At 44.5% G+C, this 26460-nt stretch overlaps 3 protein-coding genes across 3 annotated transcripts; 2 read left to right on the top strand and 1 right to left on the bottom strand.

The window, feature by feature from the left end:
- The first annotated feature begins 545 nt into the window (after nt 1-545).
- krt99 (keratin 99) lies at nt 546-5940 on the top strand. The gene is made up of 9 exons (XM_031561741.1): nt 546-851; nt 1301-1429; nt 1718-1800; nt 2022-2178; nt 2544-2705; nt 3683-3808; nt 4289-4512; nt 4903-5009; nt 5834-5940. Exons 1-9 carry the CDS (start codon nt 546-548, stop codon nt 5938-5940), a joined length of 1401 nt encoding a protein of 466 aa, XP_031417601.1.
- Nucleotides 5941-15571: 9631 nt separating this feature from the next.
- Nucleotides 15572-19148, top strand: krt15 (keratin 15). Its single transcript, XM_012840032.3, has 7 exons — nt 15572-16414; nt 16609-16691; nt 16943-17099; nt 17451-17612; nt 17758-17883; nt 18264-18484; nt 18945-19148. The coding sequence occupies exons 1-7, from the start codon at nt 15896-15898 to the stop codon at nt 19045-19047; spliced, it is 1371 nt and encodes a 456-aa protein (XP_012695486.1). The 5' UTR covers nt 15572-15895; the 3' UTR covers nt 19048-19148.
- A 557-nt stretch (nt 19149-19705) lies between these two features.
- On the bottom strand, nt 19706-25813 carry krt98 (keratin 98). Its single transcript, XM_031562211.1, has 8 exons — nt 25266-25813; nt 24475-24557; nt 23961-24117; nt 21702-21863; nt 21196-21321; nt 20328-20545; nt 20078-20088; nt 19706-19861 (listed from the first exon to the last, which is right to left on the bottom strand). The coding sequence occupies exons 1-8, from the start codon at nt 25644-25646 to the stop codon at nt 19755-19757; spliced, it is 1245 nt and encodes a 414-aa protein (XP_031418071.1). The 5' UTR covers nt 25647-25813; the 3' UTR covers nt 19706-19754.
- Between the last annotated feature and the right edge of the window lie 647 nt (nt 25814-26460).

The raw sequence follows: 26460 nt of genomic DNA, 5'->3' as shown, positions 1-26460 counted from the left end.
TCATCTTTTTGTCTCAGACAACCAGTAATGGTATGTAACTGATGGCTTCAGTGAGAAGAAAATGTTTTCTTTGACGCAGTAGTTTAGGTAGCCACAGACAAGACTAAACCAACTGATTCTGTACTGACAAGCATATCATTGCATTTCTCTGGGAAACGATTTTCTCCACATAATCGAAAACTTCATACTTGCTTTAGATACATTTCTGCTAGTGTGACGTTCATCTTCAACGTTTTCGGCAATCCTTGTGTGCTGGAACTTGCAAAGAAATCATCAATAATTTCACTGAAATTCGTTTTTGTTGACATGAGATTCGGGACTGTCATTCTTTGAGGTTTAACAATGCGATTAATCACTGAAAAAGTGACGCAAGTTAAGCACCCACACAGAGATTAGTTGCATTAAAGAGGTTGTTGGTATTACTGACGTGACGCGCCAAATGTCAGGCTTCTCCAGTGAGGCTATATAAAGAAGTCACTGGGACGGCGTGAGCGCACTTCCAAAAGAAAGAAGGACAGGACAGGTTAACTACGCCCACAATCATAATGTCTGTGAGAGTCAGCCGAAGCGTAAACTACAGTAGCGGCGGCGGTGTCGCTCTGGGTCGCTTCGGATCGGCCACTGGGATGCATTTCTCCGGAATCGGCGGTGGGAGCTCGCGCGCGTCCCAGTCCTATGGAAGCCGCTCACCAAGCGTGTACGGAGGCGCAGGGGGATACGGCACGCGCATCTCCAGCGCTGTGTCTTCAGTCTCCATGGCAGCACCAGGTGGAGACATGGCGGTGTGTGTCGTCAATGAGAAGCACACCATGCAAAATCTCAACCACCGCCTGGCATCTTACCTCGAAAAGGTATGACTCAAAGCCAAACAGGAGGACACGAAGAACACCTGAAACGCAGAAAGAGTCCGTCCTCTTGCAAACTGGGAAAAAGAAAAGAAAAGACAGCTTACCTGTGGTTTTAAAGGAGATACATTTAATTTCGGAAATGGCACCAAATATCCAAACTGCGGATATTATTTACCTACGAAAAACATTAATGGATCATAATGTTTTAAATATCTAGATTTTAAGTAACTATTAACATGGGTTCTTACATGATGACATCAGCCTATGTAGGGGAATGGGGTAACTTCAACCCTACATGGTTACTGATATGATGGCATCAGCTATACAGGCTACAATAAAGCCCAGTATACTTTTAGCACTGTCTGGCCTAAAAAACAAACAAACAAAATCATAAACTCTTCCTCGGTTTTAGCAATGTCTGGTCAAAAACGAAATTCTTCTACACTTTTCAGGTAAAGTCATTAGAGGCAGCAAATCGGAAACTGGAGCTACAGATCAAAGATTTTTTTGAGAAGAGGTCTCCTGTACACGTCAAGGACCTCACTGTCTACAACGTCACTATTGAAGACCTCCGCAAACAGGTTGAGTACTAGCTGTCTATAACTGACAACACAAATAACAATTGCCTTGAGAAATTAACCAAAATGGTTTTGAGTGAAAACGTTGATCAGCTGTAATCTATGACTTACTTTAAACCAGGACATACATTTGTGTGTGTGTGTGTGTGTGTGTGTGTGTGTGTGTGTGTGTGTAAACGTAAACGTAGCCTGCAATACCCAAACTGGTCATAGTCCTCTGGAAGACGTTTCATTAAGGCTATATGGGTAGATTCTGTTCTTTAACATAGATCCATATCCTTTCTTTGAAAGATTATGGCCAGGATTACGGAAAATTCCAGGATAACTCTGCATATTGATAATGCAACTCTGGCTGCTGAGGACTTCCAGTTGAAGTGAGTGAAGAAATCTATATGAAATATTGCCCTACCCTAGTATGTCATTTGTATGTACAAATGTATGTTATAACTAGTATGTATATTTTTTGCAGAGCAGCAGAATTGTCATATATTTAATACTTGCTATGTGCAAAATACAGTAGGACTTTAATAATATTCATATTTCAATGGAATTTTGTGGATATGGTACAAACACTCTCCTGTGTATGGTCCCACAGGTATGAGAATGAGGTGAGCATGCGCATGTCTGTAGAGGCGGACATAGCTCGTCTGAAGGGGGTCCTGGCAGAACTCAAGATGGCCTTTGGAGACCTGGAGATCCAGATCAAGGGGCTGAGTGAAGAGCTGGTCTGGCTCAAAAAGAACCATGAGGAGGTAGGGTGACCTCACACTGTCATGCTCATTTATCATTTAGGGGTTTTTTGTGACATGACAGAACATGACATGACATGAGGTGTGCTTTGAAGTACATGTCACAAAATAAGTAGTCACTAGATGTAATTGCTGTCAATGAAACATAATTACAGAGGAGGCACTGCACACCCAAAGTGTTTGAGGGTTTAACTTCATTTCCCAACTAATGTTGAACATGACTTTCATCACCATGATCACCGAAGCAGGACAAAAGAAGCAAGTATGCAGTTTTGCAGTATGCAACTTTGTTCACCTGTTCCACTCATTCTCTCTCTCTTTCTCTCTCTCTCTCTCTCTCTCTCTCTCTCTCTCTCTCTCTCTTTCAGGAGCTCCAGGTGCTTAGGGTCCAGCAAAGTGGTTCTGTCCACGTGGAGCTGGACTGTGCTCCCCCTCAGGACCTGGAGAGGGTTATGCGGGAGATGAGGGAACAATATGAGGCGGTGATCCAGAAGAACCACAGAGATGCAGAAAAATGGTTTGAGGGCAAGGTGGGTGACTGGGATCTGGCTAACGACTCAAAATGGTTCGAGGGCAAGGTGGGTGACTGGGATCTGGGTAAAGACTCAAAATGGTTCGAGGGCAAGGTGGGTGACTGGGATCTGGGTAACGAAAAATGCGGTCCAGCATGTTCTAGCAAAGTCCAAATGTTGTCCAAATGTTCTAGCAAAAAAGTGATTATGTATGACCTTTCTCTTACTTCTGTTTACCGTCAAACACCTCCTGTAGACTGTTGGCAATGAAAGGTATGTGTCTGTGTGTACCCAAGTATTAATCCAGATGGGCATGCCCAGGAAATTCCAACACCTACCTACTTTTGTGCGTAAGAACGTTGGAAATGATCTCATATTTCCTTTTATACTATACTGCCGGTAAAGCATGAGGCAAATGTCCTGCATGTTTGCCTGGTCAAACAACTACAATGGCAGTTAATCCAACTGGGTTTTGTACAAATGTCATCATGGTTACATATCATTCTGCTTATGATGAATCACAGTTGAATGACATACCAAACCTTAACAGACCCACCCCACATATGAAGGTGTGTGCATTCAATGCGTGGAAAGTGTGCGTCAAAGTTCCATCCGCCTAGCATATGCTGACAACCTACGCGTACATGATTCAGAGGCTCTTTTCAACGAGGATCTGATTCTGAGGCTCTTTTATGTTTGATGAAAACATGAACGACAAAAACGAAATGAAGCACTCCTGGGGTTCTGGAGATGTATCTAACGTGGTCAAATTATGTGACAGATCATCACCACCATCACACCAAGCGACCATATCATGACAAGTGTTTTTGATATTTTCGCTAGTCGGCACTAATATCCATTACCAGTGGCATGGTGAAAGTGACAGGTGGCTCATTTCAGAGTGTGCATATTTAAGATAACAGAGTGACAGCTCAGGGTGTCTGGGATGATGAATGGACTGGACTGAGCCTTTTCCCCTCTTCTCTGTTGGGCAGGTGGAGGTGGTCCGAAGCCAGGTGACCACCAGCGTCACTGAGGTCAAGTCCTCTCAGACGGAGGTGACTGACTTAAAGAGAACCTTCCAGAATCTGGAGATTGAGCTGCAAGGACTCCTTACACAGGTGCAATACCAAGAGACACTAACAGTATCCATTTGGTGACAGGCTGACTATCAGTAGATCTCTGTCACTCTCTACTTTTTTTCCTATTTGGCTCTATCTCGTCTTGTCTCTCTCTCTCTCTCTCTCTCACTAGCTCTTTCTCTCTCTCACTTACAATCTTTTTCTGTCTCCCGCTCTCTCTCACTATCTCTCTCTCCCTCTCTCATTCTTCCTCCCACCACAAACACAGTACATCCCTGATATATTCACCCCTCTGCATCCTCAGCTCCTTATTCTTGTCACTACACTGACTCTCCACACCCCCACGTCTTCTCCACTCTATCAATCCATCTCTCCTCCCCTCCCTCATTCTCCTTCCACACACACATTCTCCTTCCACACACACACATCTTAAGTATGCACACACCTTAGATTCTTACTCCCTTACTCTTGTCGTAGTAGTCTGACTCTCCACACCCCCCCCCCCCCCCCCCCCCCCAGAAATCTAGCCTGGAGCAGCAGCTGTCGGAGGTGGGTGGCCGCTACGGCCTGCAGCTGAGCCAGCTCCAGCTGCATATCGACAGCCTGGAGGCCGAGCTCCAGCAGCTCAGTGTCAGCATCCAGCAGCAGGCCGCCGAGTACCAGCTCCTGCTGGACATCAAGATGAGGCTGGAGATAGAGATCGCAGAGTACCGCCGGCTCCTGGACGGAGAGGGATGCATGAGGTGAGAGGGGGGGAGGAGGTGCAGGACAGAAAGGAATCATGGGAATATAAGAGGAAGCGGAAGACAGGGAGGGAACCATGGTGATGAGAGGAAGTGCCAGATGGAACAATGGGTAGCTGGTAGTGTTTCAACTGAGGTTCACTTGTAGGGCCACAGAGAAGACTTTTTTAAAATGGTTAAAATGGTTAAAATGGCATAATATCAGCTTAGACAGATATCTGACTCATGTGTTATTAGAGGGCATGTATTAATGTAATGGGCTAGTTACATGCAGTAAATTGTCTTGATGTTGAATTTCATGACAAACAGATTTGTCAAAAGTCATATTGTGTAGGTCAATGGAATATTTGAGGGCCTTTGACAGTTATGTTGGTATTGTCTCTCAAACAGGAGCACCACCTCAATGACTTCATCAATGAGTTCCTCTGTTACCACAACGACAACCAAGGAGATCTCCAAAGTTGAGGTGGTGGAGGTTGAGGAGGAGGAGGAGGATGGTAGGTCTTTTCATTACCTGGCTCAATTTCCCCATCAGTTTTAATCGATATATCCCATCTATCTATTCATTGATTGATATATCCATCTATCAATTCATCCAGACGCATTTGCGTTAACATTTGTTAGCATCTTTGTTAGCATCTACTGGTTCACAGACATATATTACTGTAACATATAACACCTGGCATAGACAGAGGTGTATTACCGTTTAACATTTGGAGGAAACTGTAGTGAAATGAGAGTAATTGTTGGTGGGAACCATAGATAATAACATGGGAATAGTTACATTATTAATTGCATCTTCAGAACCAACCCAAATATCTCGTAAATGTGGGGTTCGAACGAGGATTGGAAGTCTGTCTAGAAGTATAGGGAAATGCTGAGGTCAGAGCTGGGTCTTAGAATAAAAGCCAGTAGGCCTAGCGTTATTAGCTTTCTTTTTGGATGCACCTCTCGTCCACACCCACGTGGTGAACTATGATCACTCATCACGTAAGTGTGTAAATTACCTCACGAGACGAGTCAGAAAAAACAGACGCAGTCTAAAAAGAGTTCCCATAAAGTCTATACACCCATATGGAAAAGGTCTGTGAAAAACCTATGAAGAATAAAACTGTACAATGCTTGCATGATACATTTTTTATATCATTTCTCTGTAATATAAATATATATTTTTTCTATGTTACGGTATATGAATGGGACTATAATTATGTGTGTTAACATACTGTCATTGTACTATATAAAATGTATATGAATATGGGCAGAACTACATCATCACATTCTCACCATCATGTTCCCGTCTCTGCCTCTTTCCTCCCCTCAGAGTACAACCCTCACAGACAGCGGAGGGTGAAGGTCATCGTGGAGGAGATGGTGGACGGCGTGGTAGTGTCCTCCTCCGTAGACGAGAAGCTCCAGGAAATGGCCTAGGCTCTGACTCTGTGACTGTGCTTTTTTGTTAAGATATATGTCTTGTCAGAGAAAAAGACAACCTTTATGCAACAGTGAGTCTTGTGGGTACAGCTGAATGTCTTATCTACGTTTTCCTCTATTAACACAGGGTATTTTTGTAATAAATTGTTCTTTGGTGTTAAGATTATCGTGCATTTCACACGGAATCCTTGTATGTGCTGGTAACATTCCTTTTGTAATGTGCTACATTTGGCCAACATTTATGGTATTTTTGGAAGTGTTTTTTCAGCAAATTAAAGTGCTCTTATCAATTCCCCTATCGATGTGTGTGTTTGGTATTACCTATAATAACCACTAGATGTCAGGCTCGCCTGTTTTTCAGACAGCAGCAGCATCGACTCTTTGGAGAAGCATGCTATAAGCTGTTAAGTGCTGCAGTTGACTCTATGGAGAAGCCTGCTATAAGTGGTCACTGTCAATCAAAAATGTATTTACATAATTTATATCGGCTAATGACTATTCATTTTGCTCATCTTCACTGAACTGACACTTGCACAAATTGTGCTTAAAACAAAGTGAAAACTGAATTTTCTCAGTCGACTACAACTACTGTGTACAATTTCTACACCCTGAGCACCCCTAGTATATCATCTCTAGTAGTCAGTCATCAGTTTGGTCTCCATCTCCTTTGGTTGCATCACTACATCTGGTCACACAGGCACCACTACAATCTTGTTTATGTAAACATAAATATATAATCTAAACTTTATGTGTTAGTTGCAAAATAAAATCGGCCAACATGTTGGATGAACATACAAGCCTACATATGGTCTCTCTTCGTATACATGAACTTGAGTGAAGATGTTTAAAAAACAGAACGAAACTGAAAAAAACTTAGTTTGACCTCTGAGACACTTTTGGAGTTGACAGAGATTAATGAATCTGTTACACTAAAATTGCACACACAAACACCTACACACTCTCTCTCACAGAGAGAGAGAGAGATAGAGAGAGAGAGAGAGAGAGAGAGAGAAAGAGAGAGAGAGAGGCTGTGCATATTAAAACAGATTTACAGCACTGTGACAGCTAGGCGTAGTATGGTATAATATATGAGACATACATCTGGGCTAGATAGTGTAGCAGGTCTGAGCATAGAGACTGGGGGCTGTAACAGTTGATGCAAGTTCAAAAAGCAGCACCATACCAAATAGCACACAGAAAGACAGGGAGGGAAACTATCCTAGATGCCAAAAAAGTGAATTAACAGATACATCCCTTAAGCCATCTGTACAATTCTGATTGAGGTTCAGGGAGTCAAACTTGCCCCAACAAGGATCAAATGCAAGGAATTGATATTCGTTAGATGGGGTTAATTGTAGCATGCATTCAATCATGTCCGGTGACTGTCTTTCACACCGTAAAAGGCAATAATCTTGTGAGGGGTGTTGCCTGTGATTTGAATGGTGAGTGTGAGTAGTTCGGGCTCAGGAGAGAAAGAAGCAGAGCTTTGAACTTGGCGAAGTGCGCGATACATAGGTAAACAGATCAGCCCACTTGAGATTACCTGTACAGAATAGGCGTACCATGCATGTGAAAAGGAGGCACTTTGTATTGAAAGAAAGAGAGTGGAAAAGCCCTTAGTACACACTAGGCAAACAGAAAAACAGCAGGGAAAAAACAAACACCCTGATAATTAATCTACCACAGCGTCTACCCCGCTTACCTACCACAGCTTCATATTGTTATTGTTGCAATAGCATTATCTCCACAACCAACTCATATCTGGCTACTGAAGCCATCTCATAACAGTTTTGAACAAACGGCCTGTCTTAATAGTCTTAACAGCACAGCGTACTAAAAGACTTGGTGGGTGAAATACATCTATATGCCACTACGGTCTACGGTAGAACATTGCAGCTGCTGGCTGCGCATTCCTTACCGCCACACCTAAACCGTGACAGGTAACCTGTCAGCGCACGCTTTTAGAAGAAGTGCGATGTGATAGCTCTTTCTCCTCGATTCATTTCCCCCTCTTACATCGTGTTGTTTCTCATCAGTTCGCGAAAAATCAAACAGTGTGCACTTTTCACATTTTCCTTTGTTACTAAGCAAGACGAATGAGTGAACTGTACATTAGCGAAAAGAAAATGCGCTGGCGAGGAGGCTACAGTTCCCTGTTATATTATCCCCTGTTACATTGTCCTGTTAATGCTTTGCGTTAAGTTTAAAATAAGGACAATCACCTAACGCTTTTTTAAACTGATAAACAGTGTTACATCAGCAACTTCTCATAATGTTAAACACTACACTAATAGAAATCTGGTGTTCAATACTGCAGTTTAATGTTTCTCATGTTTACTGATGAATTAAACTTTACATCTTTGCTGAATAAGCTCAATCTTCCTTGAAGTAATACTAAATGTTGTAGTTGATACTGTATAGATGGTACCTACTATGGCCAATGTTGATCAAGAGAATGCCAATGCAAAACATAATTTATTGACCTGATCACAGTATGAATCTTAACCACCCTGACAAAAACACACATACACAAAGCTGTAAGCATGGCCAACCTCAGAGATTTACTACTAAAGGGTGGCTCAATGGTAACAGGGGTAAACTCAGAGAATTAAAGGGTGGCTCAATGGTAGCAGGGGCAAGTTGGATCCTTGCCAGGGTGCTTATGACTAATTAAAGGCCTGTTTTTCCGATGAGTCACAGCGCCCAGTGCCAGTGGCCAGAGTAAAACACACACACACACACACACACACACAGACACACAGACACACACACGCACACATATAGACACACACACACATACACACACACACGCACACACACGTGCCTTCACAGGCAAAAGCCATGAAAGAATAAGCTTCATTATCATGAAGTACTCTCATTGCCTAACTCTTCTCAATGTTTCATTTGTTGTTTGCGGGTTCACTTGTCTGGACAAACATCAGCGCCTGATTGATTCATGAGGATTTACGAGAATGTTTGCACTCTCATGCAAATTGTTTGGCAGTTATAAAGAGCATGTGGAGACACATGTTTACACATTTGATATAATAAACTAAAAAAAAAGGGACAGTGAAGGAAAGCTTTAAGGAAAGGAAAACTCAAACAAGCAGGATAAAACAGCCTTTCAGGTGTTATAATGCTTTCAGGTGTTATAATGCTTTCTACCACATGGAGATGCCCTTGAACGGCAAAGGGATGGTTTCTTTACAGTGGGTGTGCAGTTTATAGTGTATTTTTGTCTTTAAAAGGTGCCTATGCACTGTTTACCATATTCTCTGATGCAGGAGGCACATCAAATAAGATTTCCAACCCAATTTACATGGTGAAGATTACAACATTGTCAGAAAGGCATGCAGAAGTACAGAGCACAATGTGTTCCTGCGTGCACATACAAACATGTGACACTCCCATCTTACAAATGCCATTTATGTTATAATGGATGTTTATGCTTCTCCAGTGCTTTGAAAATCAAGCAAAACTGTGGTGCCACGTAAACAATAATTATTTGTCTATTGACGACTTTTATTTCATATTAACACAAAGCTGTAGAAAGATAGTACCACAGCGTGTGATGTAGTGGACAGGTAAGACATGTAGAAAGGTAGGAAGCGGAAGTGGGGTGAGTGACAGCTGTCAATCATCCCTTTGGGCTCCTCTCAAACTTTGTTTAGAAAACATCACTCTGACATTACTTTGATTGAACGTCATGCTAAAGTGTCACACTTTGCCTGAATATTCACTTGTATGAATGAGTTTGTCTCCTGCTGCTATGCCTGGAAATGTACATTGTTGATTGATCATTCTTAACCTTGTTTAACACAAGACTGCCACTAGACTTTTTACCTAGAGCTACCAAATTGCCATACACTATTTGTTTTAGCATCACATCAACTACAATGATGGTTGAGTGCAATCTAATGTCACAACATTAGTGATTAATTACAATACAAACTAACTTGACTTGTAACTTGACACATTGAATGACACATTGCCATTCTGAGGGTCTACAAAGATCATTACTCTGTACATATTGAATCAAAACCTAAAATCTATACCTCCTGGTCCACATATGGTTAACCCTGCACCTTACAATCATCAGTAAGCATGGCTGCCAAAATGCATCTGTCATGACATCTATCATGTACCAAGTACGTGGCAATCCAGGCATAAACACATCTTAAGCTGGACTGCTCCAGGGCGCCGAACCACTTGAACAAGAACCGGCAGGAACCAGTGAGAACCAGTTTCAAACCATCATGGCTGTGAGGGTTAACCAGCTCCTGAGTCACCATCGGTGCACCGCAGAAACAACATCAATACCAGCAGGTGAGGAAGAAAAAAAAAGAACCTCTTTACCTTTCAACACTTGGCTTTTTATTGTGTGAATCATGGGTGTGGCTCCTTTGGGGACCCTGGAGATGTGGTTGTGTGTCACGAAAAGGCATGTCATGGCAAAATGGCACAGGAAGAATCATTTCCATCGGTGAAGCATGGTGTTAAAGTAGGCAACAGTAATTTGAGCTGCAGTATGTAATTAACATCTCTCACTTTGCATCTTTTTGTCATAATCTTTTAGGGCATTTTTTCAGAAGGTGTAGCCTACACACAAGCACTTCATGCACACAAGCGGACACAGGGTCACAAGCAGAAGCAAATTATGATGGTGAACATCTCCAAGGCAATCACAGCACACAGGAAGCTCTTTTAAATGCTGCTCTGCGCCGATATCTGTTCTGCTTCAGCAGGTCTGAAGTTGACTTTACACTTACTGTCCCTGTTACCAATGGACTGTAATCAAATACTGACGCATTGTATAATTACCTTTGAGGAAGGAAATAAGACAAGATGCCCTGAGGAGACAGTGCTCAGTTGAACTCCATTGAACACAGACTTAACTACCAGAATGTTAATTGTCCAACTGACTTTTAACCACTAGTCATTTGACACAATTTAGCTAAATATCTCTGCAAGGCACAAATCCCACAATAACTCAAGGGTAAGATATTCTCAATCCCTCGGGTTCCTCTCCAAAGGAAACAGATAGGGTGTGGTACTCTATGGCCTCATGGATATTGAGCAACTGATACTGTTATTTGGAATCACTGCAGGTACAGTAGACAGATATATGATACTGTGCTGCACTTTTTATTCGTAACAGCTTACTGAAGGTGGCCATAGCAAATGTGGTGTCATGCAGTGCCACCCTCACAGTTCAATGAGCAGGGCTTAACTCCTTAATATTAAAGCAACATAGTTCTCAAATCATCTTCAAGGTCATTTTGATGAGACATGGTCAAATGAAGGAGAAATCTGGCGTCCCCGTAAGCGGCCCAAGCTTTTTTTTCACTGAGTAGTTTTGCGCTCCATATTAAAAACCCCACCAAGAAGTAAGGATAGTAGCATGAGGTCGCTGAATATGTCACCAAAATGTATCAGTTAGCGAGCTAGCCCGCCTTTATCAGTCACAACTGTGCTGTTAAAGGTGTTGGCAAGGCAAGTGTGTTTCCTGTTACCTAGTTATGGCACTCATTTTAGACCAAATCTGCATAACGCTATTTTAAAAGGACAGTGATGTATTGAAGCAATAGAGTGGAGTTTTGGTGTAAGACTAGCGAGCTAACTACCTAAAAGGAATGGGAAACCTGGCAAACCTGGCAACCAACTGCACAGTTGACATTGATACACTGATACTAACTTTTAGTTTTTTTTGTTTGCTTTACATTTTCATGGCGTGTTCTGCCCCGGATCACAGAACCACGTAGAGCATAGCCTGAATGGCTACAACGAACACCATGTGTGTGTTTATGCGCTCAAGAAGAAATTGAAGATGGTACCCAAACTAGTCGCCAATAAAAACTTACAAGTGATAAAGTGTTAAATCGTGGCTGCTTTACACAAGTGTTCTGTGTTATACATCAGTGAGGCGTCACACATTTCTCAGATCCAACTGGACGGACGTGTGAAATATTCCATGTGAAATTCAGAACTGAAGGTGTGACAATTGCACAACACCAAGACAAGGTGAAGTTGTGGGCATAGAGAACCTTAATTTCCTGCACAAGGTGATGCTGGCATGTGGCATCATTAGCTTTAGGTCTCGGTTTAATTCTGCATTGGGAAAACATCAGAGGCTGAATGAGGGTTTCTGCACACACTATGCCTTCATATGCACACACACACACACACACACACACACACACACACACACACACACACACACACACACACACACACACACACACACACACACACACACACACACACACACACAGAGAGAAATGTACTACTGAAGGGCAGAATGCCTTTACAGGCAAAAGCCATGAAAGAATAAGTTTAATTATCATGAAGAATAAGTTTAATTATCATGAAGAATAAGCTTCATTATCATGAAGAATAAGCTTCATTATCTTGAAGTGCCTAACTCCTCTCAGAGTTTCATTCGTTGTTGTAGGTTCACCCTGAAAGATTTGTCAGGACACACATCAGTGCCTTAGATGATTTATTAGGCAATTGCTCAACTATGACACACCCTTGCAGACCACAGAAAGTTAGCACCCTTTATCAAATATCATGTATGGGTTTACTTCCACCAAACTGTTCAGAGGCTTTTTTATGTATCATCGCCTAATAGAAGGCCTGAAAAACCAGTTCAAGTCAAGTGTGCTGTCATGTTAGCGAACCCTGTTAAGTTTCGAGAGTCCAAAAAACAAACAAAGAGTCCCTTGTTTCAAGTCAGAGCTGTCAGTCCAACATGGTGCTCGAAACATTCTGGTATGTGCTCCTCGAAACTCCCTGTGTCAGTAGTACTTTCGAAACAATGATAAACAACCTGCTATCACCACAACAAAATAACGTGACATGAAAAAACTTGCTGGTGATTCGAAAGGGCATTGTTGAGCAGGCAGTTTTTGTCAACAACTTTTTACAAACTATTAAAGTTATGTATTACATAGAAGTATTGTGTCTGTATATTGTACACATACAAAGAGAAAAAAACGTTACGCTTTACCTGACCCTCAGTCGTAATACCAACACAACAATGTCATAAACATGTACATGGAAGATGCCATGAGTGTTTTATGATTGAGGCCACAAGGTTGATTTCCAGACTTTCATGCTACCATTGTCAACAATGCTGACGTAACGTTTCAATGCATTAACAACTTATATAGCATTATACCATACCATGCCATAACACTCAGCGATAGAAGCACACTGTCACTTTTGACTGGTTTAAACACATTTACATTGTGACATTACTTTACAGAACAATATATTACAATGGACCACCATACAAAGACAAAAGAGAGACTATTTAGATATTATTCTGAGCAGAGCACACATTGGAGATAGAGACGTGTTCCATAGATGAGGTCTCTGTTGAAAGACAGCTGTGATAAGCAGGCCAAACAGCGATTGCACCTGCTCACTTGAAGCCTGTTATCACCTTGGTTTTCAAGTTCAGGTTTCGAACATAAACACAGAGGCCTGGAGGGAGGTGTGTCAAGCTATTCGTTTATGGGGAAAAGGATAAAAGGATAATAAAGATGATTAATCACTTTACAAAATAACAGAAGTAGAGCAATAAACATGCAGTTAAATATAACATGCAGCAAAGGAGTCTGTTTGGACGAAAAGCATTCAAACAGTGCATGGTTCAGCCGACACTGTTACTGCAAGACTGTTACTTTGTGGCATGGCAACAAATCACTGGTGAAGGAGCTAGTCATTCTGTTAGAGGAATCTGCCATTTAAAACAAATATTTGGAACAGCATGGTTACCAGGTACATTTTTTCTGGTCTTTGCAGAACACAGTCGCTATGTAGCAGACAGTCCCTTAGTAGAACACAGTCACTTTGTAGAACGTAGAGAGTATATATCACACTCACTTTGTAGAACGTAGTCACTGTGACACACACGAGTTTGAGGGACCTGTACTCGGGATGTGCTGTGTTATATACCCCCCCCCCCCCCCCCCCTTATGTCTTCATTGGTAATTACATAGTACAATGAAACTTGTGGCCTTTTGTAAGTATTTGAAAGTATTCTATGAAACTAAACTTATATAACAACAACAAAGTCAAACCGTGATACATGATACCCAAGTTGATGAGATGAATGACAAATGACTAGAGGAAGTAAGCTCACAGGACCACATTCAAGCACCAACCAAATGTGCGTGTGTTTTTATTCACCATAAACTGATCTCAGATTTCCACAGGGACAAGCACCTAGCACAACAAGCAACAGCATGCCGTAGCGCAGAGCCAACGCTGCGCAATCCACCCCTGGCATGGCACATCCAGAGGGGCATTTGTGGAAATTTACCCCTGGCTAGATGCCTGGTCTGCTTGCGGAGCCGAACTCACGGGTATGATGTGACTTCCTCTCCCTCTGCAGTGTCTCTGCATCCCTTCTTCCCCCCTCCCTTCTGCTGAAACTTTACACTCAGGGGAAGAGTTTGTGGCTCATGTTTTTGTCCCTTAAAAGCCTAACCTAAAAGAAAAGTAGGCTAATGTTTACGTTAAAAAGTAGCGATCTAAAGTTTCACATCAATGATTTACATTTTAAAGATATGAGTGGGGAATGGATCAATGAATCTGTTAATAAATAAATGACAAGCCTGTGCATTCCGATTCTTCAGACGTGACAGATCCACAGAGTACTGTTGTGCGTAAAGGACCAATCTTACATAATAGTTGTTTAAAGTGGCAAAAAGTTTACAAGTGAAAAGATTGCTATGGAAAAGAACACAGCGCCTTTTCCTCCTTTCCTCCTTGAGACAAAGCAGGGTTTGTTCTGATGGTGCTGGCTCTGACTCCTGCCTTGAGTGTTTTGAATTCACAGTTTATGACTGTTGATTTATTCCAGCTGGAGGTAGCCTTGGCAACAGAACATGCATGAATTGAGCTGCCAATCAAGCTGTAGTTGACTGTAGAGGATTCTTAATTCTCGAGCTTTGTATGTCAAGCAAATGTCAATATTTGAGTACTGATAAATGGACCCTTGCCCTCAGGCAAGCCACAGTTGCAAGCTTAGTGCCAATTCTTGTATATTTACCAGAAACTCACCCAGTGCTATAAACTGTGTTTGGGGTGTGTTTTGAGATTTGTTTGGTGCTTTTGAACACACCCGTGGTGCATGTGGATGTCAATGTGCAATTGTTGTGCACATGTGTGTGCAAGCATGGAGAGAGGAGTTGGGTCCAACTGTGTGTGTGTGTGTGTGTGTTTTTTGCTTTTGTGATGCTGGGTGTAATTGCAATCGTGTGTTTATCCCTTCAGTCATTTGGAAAGAGCAATGAGCACCGGGCGAAAAAAAGCAGAGTTTGCACACGCATGCACATTGACTTACACATGTGCACACACGCACACGCACACACACACACACACACAAACACAGGGAGGCGCATATGTGCATGCACACGCCGCCTTGCACAGACACACACACAAAAGCACACAGGTAGATGCATATGTGCACACACAAGCACACTTGCACACACTCACACACACACACAAATGCATTCAAACACATACACACTCACACACCTACTTGCACACACACACACACACACACACACACACCTGTGCACCTCTTTCCACCGTCACAGCACCTTCACCTCTCCACATCGTTTCACCTGCCAGATATCTTTCCCCGCAGGGCATCAATCAGGGTGGAGAATGATGTCACTCTTTCTTCTTCCTTCCATTCTTTCTTCCATTCATCGGTCCACCGCCCCTCATCACACCCTTCCACCAAAACCCCTCCTGCTACTTACCCACCTCCCACCTCCACCACCCATCCTGCCTCCTCCCTCCTCCCTCTCTTCTTGAAGCATAAAAACACCTGGCATCCAGACCTCCGCTACTCCAGTGTCTCTCTCCTCTCCTCTCTTCTCCTCTCCTCCGGTCTGAGGCACACTTCTCTCTCCACACTCCAGCAGCAGCAGCCATGAGCTCCTACAGCAGCCGTAGCTTCGTCTCCTCAGGCGGCTCCATGAAGGGCGGGCCCATGACCTCCTCACGCGTCTCCATGGTTTCCAGCGGCATGGGAGGCATGGGTGGCATGGGAGGCATGGGCGGTGGGCGCATCAGTTCCATGAGGGCCGGCAGCGTGTATGGGGGCGCAGGGGGCTCAGGTGTGCGGATCTCCCAATCCTGCTTTGGCTCTGGTGGTGGTGGTGGTGGCGGTGGCGGCTACGGCTTTGGCAGTGGTGGTGGTGGCGGTGGCGGCTACGGCTTTGGCAGTGGAGGTTGTATTGACACCAGCTTACAAGCGAATGTGAGCGAGAAGGCCACCATGCAGAACCTGAACGACCGCCTGGCCACCTACCTGGACAAGGTGAAGTCTCTGGAGCAGGCCAACGCCGAGCTGGAGCTGAAGATCCGTCAGTTCCTGGAGAGCAAGACCTCCCCCACGGCCCGGGACTACTCTGCCTTCTACGCCACCATCGGCGACCTGCAGGACAAGGTACCATTCTGTGTGCATCTCATGGGTGCATGATTGTGTCTAGTCCGTTACACTGTATAGTGACAAAACTTTTCTCAGTATATTGTTAATTGTGTTAACTTTAGTACAATTAATCATAGTTTAACTTGGTGCAACACTGACCCCTGCTGAAAGGAAAGGAAATAACAGCTTGTTAAATTCCTCAAAATCTCCAGATCCAGCAAGCCACCCGTTTCAATGGAGGAATTTACCTGAGCATCGACAACGCAAAGCTGGCTGCCGATGACTTCAGAACCAAGTAAATCCTCAGTCCTCTAGAATTAATAAAACAAATGCAATGCATAATGTGAAGCATAATTTAACATTGTTAATTAAATCAAGACATGTTTACAGTCAGAACAAGCACACAAAAATGCTTCTCACTGACAGTGAATCACTTGTCATACACTGCCAAAGGACTAAAGTCTAGCAATGACCATAAACAGTTCTGGATTAACTCTCTGTGCTGCCTCGGTTCTAAAAACTCTGCGCTTCTGCGAATGCACTCAGGTATGAGAGCGAGCTGGCCATGCGTCAGTCGGTAGAATCAGACATCGCAGGGCTGAAGAGGCTCCTGGACGAGCTGACCATGACCCGGTCCGACCTGGAGATGCAGATCGAGGGCCTGAGAGAAGAACTCATTTACCTCAAGAAGAACCATGAGGAGGTAAGGGCTGGAGAAAGAGAAAGCTGACCACCATGTAAACTAAAATAGAACACACTACCCAATGCACAGATACTTTAGTAGATGTGGGAAAGGTTGACTACAAAGTAGGCAATATAAATCAGAAAGTGAAATGGAACATAACATCCCATGCACAGATGTTTTTTCTCATCTTTGTAGGATTAATTTAAAGTTTAGCTGACAACATGACATACATTAGGGTGCAGAAAAAAACTAATTTTCAGGACACAACATAATGATTATCGCTTTGTCTCATCTTTGTAGAATTCATTTAAAGTTTAGCTATGAATGCAGCTGTTTCTCATCTTTGTCTCATCTGTGTCTCACCCACAGGAGCTGCTGGCCTTGCGAGCTCAGATGACCGGACAGGTCACCGTGGAGGTGGACGCCGCCCCGCAGGAGGACCTGAGCCGCGTCATGGCGGAGATCCGCGAGCAGTACGAAGGTGTATCTGCCAAGAACCAACGTGAACTAGAGAGCTGGTTCCAGACTAAGGTACCGTGGGCTACCCCCCCCATTGACAATGAAGAGTGACTCACATTGCTTAAGATGTCATTCATATTACTAAACATTGACTTCCCTTTGACTGCTAATGTTGATAAATTACATTTGAGGCCTGTATCTTTGTCTCTTTCCACAGTCAGAGTCACTGAACAAGGAGGTGGCAGTCAGCACAGAGACCTTACAAACGTCCAAGTCAGAAATCAACGAGATCAGACGCACTCTCCAGGGTCTGGAGATTGAACTGCAGTCACAACTAAGCATGGTAAGAGAGAGAGAGAGAGAGAGAGCTGACCGTTTTTATGCTAACAACGAAAAAAACCATATCAGTGCAAACTCAACTCCTTCTCAAGTGATCAAGTACACAAACCATGAAAAATGAGCCTGTAATGGATGCCTTACTGTAACTGATCCGCTCTGTGGGAAGCGTTTGAATAGCTCTACAGAATAATAGAAATGATAGAAATAATAGAAATGTACCATGCTAAGCATCTATCCATTAAGTATCCATCCTTCCTCCCTTACCCCTGTCCTTTCACTTCTCTCAGCCTTTGACTCCCTTCATTCTACTCTCTACATAATGGCCTTTTGTCTCCATTTTTCTCTTATACCATCTTGTTCTCAACCCCGTGCCCGTCCTCGTAGAAAGCCTCCCTGGAGGGCACCCTGGGGGACACGGAGGGCCGCTACTCCATGATGCTAACCGGGCTCCAGGGTCAAGTGACAAGCATGGAGGAGCAGCTGACGCAGATGCGCAGCAACATCGAGAGCCAGGGCCAGGAGTACAAGATGCTGCTGGACATCAAGACCAGGCTGGAGATGGAGATCGCCGAGTACAGGAGGCTGATGGACGGAGAGACTAGCAGGTGGGTGGGAGAAGCGTGTGGAGAAGGGTTGGGATGGGGGGGTGGGGGGGGGGGAGAGGTGAGTAAATGGAGAGTGAAAGAGAGGGATGGAACTGTTGGTGGAGAAGGTCCAGGAGAAGTGAATGGGAAGTATGGGAATGGGAATGGGAAGTATGGGAAGTATTCGCTGAAGACGAGGGTTAAGGACACTGGGTATGCCGAGTTGAGGATGAGTGGATTGATGGTTTGGTGTGTCACATTCAAATGTTTGGAGGAGTAACTGAGGGAGAAACAGTGTAGCAGCGTAATGCGTTCTCCTGTTTGTGAGTAGAGTAAGATCTCAGATGTCACCTAGCGACATCGGCGCTGCATGAACAGTGCACAACGCTGAAAATGATTGACCTTGATGTGATTTGCATTACATGTCCTATACTTTACTTTAACCGCTCAGTAATTCTAAAAGCATTCTTCCCCTCTTCAGCCTCATCACTTCCTCTGGGGTCACCTCCACCAGTACAGTCAAGGTGAGGACCATCGTTGAAGAGGTGGTGGATGGGAAGGTGGTGTCCTCCATCAGTGATTGAGCAGCCCTGCGATCTCTGATCCTCGCAAACATCAAAACATCAAAACATCAACTGAGCTGAAAGTGTTTCATCTGTAACAGAGAGTTAATAAACAGGACTACTCGCACACCTTAAACCAATTTGGTTTTCCTTGTGTTATTTCTTCATGAATCTTATTCCATGGATACATTCTTTCAATTTAGAATAGGCTACATTTAAATGAGTTTCAGTTCCGTTTCAGTTTCTTTTCAGTTCAATTGGTAAATTTAGTTTTAGTCTGGTAGCTGGGTTTACATTGGATAATGCCACAATTGTGGGAAATAATATGACACACACCCTATCATGATATACCATACAATAACAATGGAGCCCATACACTATCATTGTTGATATGATATTGTGATTATGATATACGATACTATAACAATAACTATATAAACTTAATCTATACTTAATATTCCAAGTGTTCAAATCCTTAATTTGAAATGTGAAGTGTTGTATTATAGTTACACCAAGTTCAAGACTTCCTTCCTGACCTTTTCAAACCATTTCACAACTGCCATCACCTTCTCAATTAGCGCACAGCCATTTCATTTTTATAATGCAACAAACCAACACCGCTGTGATCTGTTATACCAATATAACCCATACAAATGTTCAGAAAAGAGACCGGGAAACGTTTTTTAGGTATTGAAGCAGAGCCACTTTATTGAATTTTCTGCTTATACTTAGTCATCATCATTATCCGACTGCACATCGATGTCGACAGTCTTGCTGGATTCCACAATTCTTCCATCCACAATGGTTTCCACGACAGTGATGGTCTTGGTTACAACTAGGGATGAAAACACATTAACTTGGTCAGGATGTTTACTCCAGTTGTTTCCAACTTATATTCGTATCAGTACCACCAACTGTTTTTTTTCGGTGAAAATAAGTACTTATAAGTGCACTTATAGGTCATGATCACACTATAACTAACATAACGAAACGAAACGGAAGTGACTAAAACAGAAAGACATATAGAGTGTATAAATATGAAAATACTTACTTTGAGTTTCGCTGTGAATGAAAAGATAAAGAAAAGGGGAGAAGGGACTTAGTAACGGTACATTATAACATCATGGACATCATGGATATATACAATGTTGTTTGATGAATATTTAAAGTAATCATATGAAATGTAATCAATCGAAATGCACGGGAACTAAAGCTAGAAAATACAATAGTGATCTATTGATGAAGATGTATGCTTCCCTAAAGACTACACTTCCCACGAGCTCATGGTATTCGGCCCTCACCTCTCTTCTCCGTCCAGCAGCCTCCTGTACTCTGCGATCTCCCTCTCCAGCCTGGTCTTGATGTCCAGCAGCTGGTCGTAGTCCTGCCGGGTTCTGTCGATGTTGGCGTGGAGCTGGCTGAGCTGTGCCTCCAGTCCGCTCACGGTAGCCTGCAAGCTGTCCAGCTGGCAAGAGTAGCGCTCCTGAGTCTCAGCCAGCGTGCATTCCAGCGAGTTTTTCTGTAGGAGGAAACAACGAGGGGACCTTTAGCCATTCGCTTAATTAAATGTCACCCGCTAATAAAGTGGAACATGGCACCATCCATTTGTTAAATCACCTCAGTGTTCGCCTGCTCCCATCACTTAATCTGTTCCGTATGGGCTCGTAAAGGGTGTAAACGCAGTGGAACATAGACTGTATGGCGCACTGTGTTTGGGCCATGTTCCGCAGACAAAACAGACTCGCTCTTGTTTTTGAGTTTGCCACTGTTTTTTTGTATGGCAAAATGCGAAAGTTTTCCTGCATCTCGTCCAAGACACAATAAGCTGCCGTGGTTTTCAGTTCCATGCCACTTTGTTCAAACTCAAAGCAGGCTTCCAGCCGCAACCCGTAATGCCTCCACATGTTAACGATAGGCTTTTTTTTACTTCTCAAACTGGGCACTGAAGGTTTCAATTCATGTGTACTTTGGTTTGAATGAGTCAGACGGTGATGACTCATGTCCTTTTATATGCCACTGATGAAAGAATGGCCAGCAGAATACACATTTAGTCAGTCTAGATAATCTAATGTATACACACTATCTATGCCTCTGCACATAATACCTGTGTGTGTGTGTGTGTGTGTGTGTGTGTGCATTTGTGTGTAAGCATGGGTGTAGGAGGCCTACCATGCTGAGGTGGGACTGCAGTTCAATCTGCAGCCTCTGGAAGGTGCTCTTGAGCTCCTTCAACTCGGTGCGGTAGAGCATCAGGCCCTCGTTCTGGGTGACAACCTCCTGCTCCACTGTGGACATCTGGGTAGAAATTGAACACGTGAGTCGAGTCATCACTCCGAGGTTTTACGCCGAATGCCTTGCCTCAGAACACCACCATGAAATACAAGACACGTCAAACTTCACGACAGGTCATGCTGAGTTTATCACCTCGGAGGATTAGGGGTCTGCATTTCTCGATTTAGCCGATGGTTTTATCTAAAGCAATCTACAGTATTGTATGAATGCATTAAGGCTCCCTGGGAATAGAACCTGCGACTTTAGTGTCACACTGCTCTAGAGACTGAGCTTCACAGTACATAGCACAGTACACCTGTACATTACATCTGTCTTGAGTAACGATGCCATACAAATTGAAATAACGTAGAACATTGCAGTGACAGTGACGGTCACAAATTCACCTTGGTCTGGTACCAGGCCTCCAGGTCGCGGCGGTTCTTGGCGGCCACAGCCTCGTAGTGCTCCCTGATCTCCTGCATGGCCAGGTTAAGGTCTGTAGAGGGCGCCGCATCCACCTCCACATTGACCTGCCCACCGACCTGAGTCCTTGCAACGGCCAGCTCCTGTGCAGGGGTCAAAGAGGTCACCACATTTAACACCCCATAATGATCTCTAGGTCTTACAGAAGGGCCTCCGGAGCAGTGAGAGTTAAACAAGCAGCAGTTTTGCTGGCAGAGAACACTTTACAGGATCATTCAGTCACCTGTGCTGGTCTCAAATGTTTATGCTTTGTGAAAGGGAGAGACCATCAGTGCAGTAACAATGATCTGGTGTCAATCTCTGGTGAGTCCTAACAAAAAAATGTGACATATGTTCCAGGAATGCAGAGAGCACGACTTTAATTCATGACAGACTGTCTTAATTAAATTATATCTGACAAAGGGGGTTTTAGTGTCCAAGTTCAAATGAGGGTTGTGTGTGTGTGTGTGTGTGTGTGTGTGTGTGTGTGTGTGTACTGCACGGGGGGTGGGGTGGGGTGTGTGTGTAGGGTTAGGGGTGAGAGAGAGAGAGAGGGTCTGTATGTGTGTGTGTGTGTGAGTGTGTGGGATCATGCAAAAGACCTCCATTGCATACGTTTTAACGGGTAAACATGAGCTCATGCATGTAAGGGAGTGCTCCTCCTCCAGAGACCAGAAAGGAAGGATGGGGGGGGGGGGGGGGGCACACACCCAGTTGGGGGGGGGGGGGGGGGGGGGGTCACACACTCAGTTGGGGGGGGGGGTCACACACTCAGTTGTTTTTCACATTTTCGCTTCCAGAATGGAAAAATGTGCTCACAGAGGAACGAATAAGAATAGACTCCCCCTCTGTGCCACCCTCCCTAGATACACACACACACACACACACACACACACACACACACACACACACACACACACACACACACACACACACAGAGAAAGACACAAACACACACACACACACACTCTCTCTCTCACACACACACACACACACAGAAAGACACAAACACACATACACACACACACACACAAACACACACACTCTCTCTTACACACACACACACACACACACACACACACAGAAAGACACAAACACACATACACACACACACACACACACACACACACACAGAAGACACAAACACACACACACACACACAGAAAGACACAAACACACATACACACACACACACACACACACACACACACACACACACACACACACACACACACACACGAACACACACACACACACTCTCTCTCTCTCACACACACACACGCACACACACACACACACACACACACACACACAAACACACACACTCTCTCTCTCACACACACACACACACACAGACCACACAGGGGAAGTTTGTGGCCTGCTGTGTGATGTCTTTCACCACTGGGTCAGAAAAGCTCAGGAAGCTTCCATTTTTTTCACCATATTTGGAGATGTGCTCAGTTCCCTAAAATACTCGAGAGGCCGAGAGTTAAATCGCCAGTCGTCCGTTTCACAGACGGAGCGAAGTGAGTTTACCTAAAGCTCGCCCGTTTCACAGACGGAGCGAAGTGAGTTTACCTAAAGCTCGTCCGTTTCACAACCTAAGTGAGCTTGCACAAAAAACACACTGCAGTGCACTCCTCACTGTGAGTAATCTCTCTGTCAGTCGAATACGCCTTAGAGAGCGTGACAGGACCCTGATAGATGCGCTCTGGTTCCCCTCTCTAAACAGTTCTTGCGCAACACATCTTCACACAGTGAGGCCTGTAAGGTGTGGCAGGGATTGGAATTCAGGGGCAGAAAAAAATGGAGAAGAAAGAAGAATGAATCATTTGTTTTATCCACGCTATTGCAGGTACGAGAGGAGATGTCTGTCGGGTGTTTTGTTTTGCATGGATTCATGATTGCTAAATGCCATGACGTGTGTGTTCTGCAGATGTTTAGTGGAAAGATGGATGATGAAGTAGTAGTATTGTCAGAGATGAGTGAATTATTCAGGAAGAACTGACTTTAAGATGGGATGTTTCATTTAGATAAACACCAGATAGTCATGCCAAAGAAACATATTGAAACATATTTAAAATTTTGCTTTTAAATGAAGTTGTTCACAATATCACTGGCCTCAAGATATCTCATCTGTCTAAGTGTAGTCTGTGCAGCCGTGTGAAGGGACACGGTGAGATGGTTCTCCCGGCGTTTACCTCCGCGTGGTTCTTGTTGAGGAAGACCAGCTCCTCCTTCAGGCCCTCGTACTGCATCTCCATGTCTGAGCGGGTGAGACTCAGCTCGTCCAGGATCCTCCTCAGCCCGGTGATATCCCCCTCCACCGACAGACGCATGGCCATCTCGTTCTCATACCTGTTTTTTTTTTTTTGGAGAGAGAAGGTGCCAAAAAAGTGAGTGGTGTCAGACAGGTGTAACTCATTCCTCATATCATATGTGATTAAACTCATATTCAAATACACACACATGCACACACACACGCGCGTGCACACAGATACACACACACGCCCACACACACGCGCACACACACCCCCACGCCTACGCCCACGCCCACACACACACACACACACACACACACACACACACACACACACACCACACACACACACACACACCCATACACACACACGCACACGCACACACAAACATACTTTGGTTTACATTGAAACCCCCTTTGTCAGGTATAGGGGTACACATATCCATCAGACTCACTTCACACTGAAGTCGTCTGCAGCCAGCTTGGCGTTGTCAATGGCCAGCACTATCTGGTTATTGCCCATGGTGAGAGCACGGATCTGAGGACAAAAAAAACGTTTCAATTTTCACTGTAAAACTGTAGGTCACTGGTAGCATTAGCTTCTTACTAGAAACAAGTATGACTATACTAATTTTGAGACATTATCTTTGAGACCTGAGATATAAAATCCAATGACATGATATAAGAAGCCAAGAACAACCAACATTCATGGCAAGAATAGTTTGTCTTGTTTTCCTGGTCATCTGTCTTTCCCACTTCCAACCCCTCACAAAGGCCTGAAATCTGATACTACAAACAAACTAAACAAGTTCAACTGTCTGGAAAGCGTTTTGGCACGCCTCGGCAACCACTCTGATGCCATGGGTCCCTGTAGTCTCTACACAGACAAAATTCAATCCATTAAAGCTGTTCCACTCCGGTGATTTTCAATAGCCTTAAAGGGGTAAACTATCACCTAGTTTTTACTGGTGCCTTCTGGTGCTGTCCTTCTTCCCTCCTACCAGAGGTCATTTAGAGGCTAATTCTCACTGCTAGCTTTCTCTGAGCTCTGGAGGATTCTGACTATCTAGTTATTCATATTATATACATTCATAGTATATTTACAGAATTTCGTGTCAACCTCTGTTATGTTTAAACTTGCTATATAAAAGATTGCTAACTTGCAATCTGTCTGTCTATCTGACTATCTGTGTTCTCTATGGCTCCACCCAGTCCCTCCATCCTGAGTCTCCACGCCCCACCTCACCTTGTCCTGCAGGTCTTCGATCGTGACCAAGTGGCCGGAGTGGTCGTGGCACACCACCGTGCGCTGCGCGAGCCAATCGCGGATCTTGCACTCCAGCTCGTGGTTCTCCTTCTCCAGCGTGCGCACGCGCTCAAGGTAGGAGGCCAGGCGGTCGTTGAGGTTCTGCAGCGTGGCCTTCTCGTTGGCGCCCACGTGCAGGTCCAGGCCGTTGGCACTCGGCAGGCAGTCGGCCAGGTTGAAGCCGCCACCACCACCGCCACCGCCACCGGCCGAGCCGTAGAGGTTGCCGCTGGAGGAGGAGGAGATGCGGGTGCCGCGACCACCGGCTCCCCCGTACACGCTGAGGGTCCTGGGGCCGTAGGATCTGGCGATGAAGGACATGGCTGGTGGTTCTCAGGGTGGGTGGCAGGAGTGCTGGTGCTGAGTGAAGAGGTCTGGATGGTGTGTTGTCTCTGCAGGCTGGAGGAGTCTCAGTCAGGCGAGTGAGGAGAGGCAACCTCGGTCTGTCTTTTATGTACCTGCCCACTGTGTCAACCTGGAGGGAGGGGGGAAGGCCATCATACTCTCACCTGTGGACATGACAGGTGAGCCTTCATCGACTCCACTGTGTGTGCGTGGGAGGGTCGGCTCGGAGAGTGGGGGGCTGGGGAAGAGGTGCAGGGGTGGAATGCCCCCGACCTGCACAACCTGCAAAACAGCATTTTGGTGTTTGTTTCCCTTACTTTTCTTTCCTGGTAGTGTCTGCACACAAACTCTGTCATCAAGAGTTGCCCAACCCCAGCTGAAAGCTATTTTTCATTTACTTCAGGGCGGACTCTCTGTACGTTAGGTGCACTGTGATCATATCTGTGACATAGCCCATTGATCATTAGCAAACCGATGCCTCAGACAAGCGCTTCCCTGCTGAGGTGATAAGGCACGTAGCCACTAAGGCCTTAGAGAAGCGCTTCCCTCTCGTCCTCGAACTCAGCGCCGGGCAACGACGAAAGCAATGAGCAACAAGCAAAGTCGTTTGAAGCGCATGAACTGAAGCTATCGTGTGGGTGTGGCGTGTGGGTGCATTGCGCTGACCCACCCATGTCTGCGCTCTTTAAATTAGCTTTAGTTCACGCGCAGTTGACTTTGCTTGTTGCCAGATGACTTTGCTCGTTGCCAGTTGCCCATCAATGAAACCAGGGCCCACCAAGCACAAAGT

This window comes from Clupea harengus, chromosome 24, assembly GCF_900700415.2.
Source record: "Clupea harengus chromosome 24, Ch_v2.0.2, whole genome shotgun sequence".
NCBI classification, from domain to species: domain Eukaryota; kingdom Metazoa; phylum Chordata; class Actinopteri; order Clupeiformes; family Clupeidae; genus Clupea; species Clupea harengus.
This window is presented reverse-complemented; position numbering and strand designations above follow the sequence as displayed.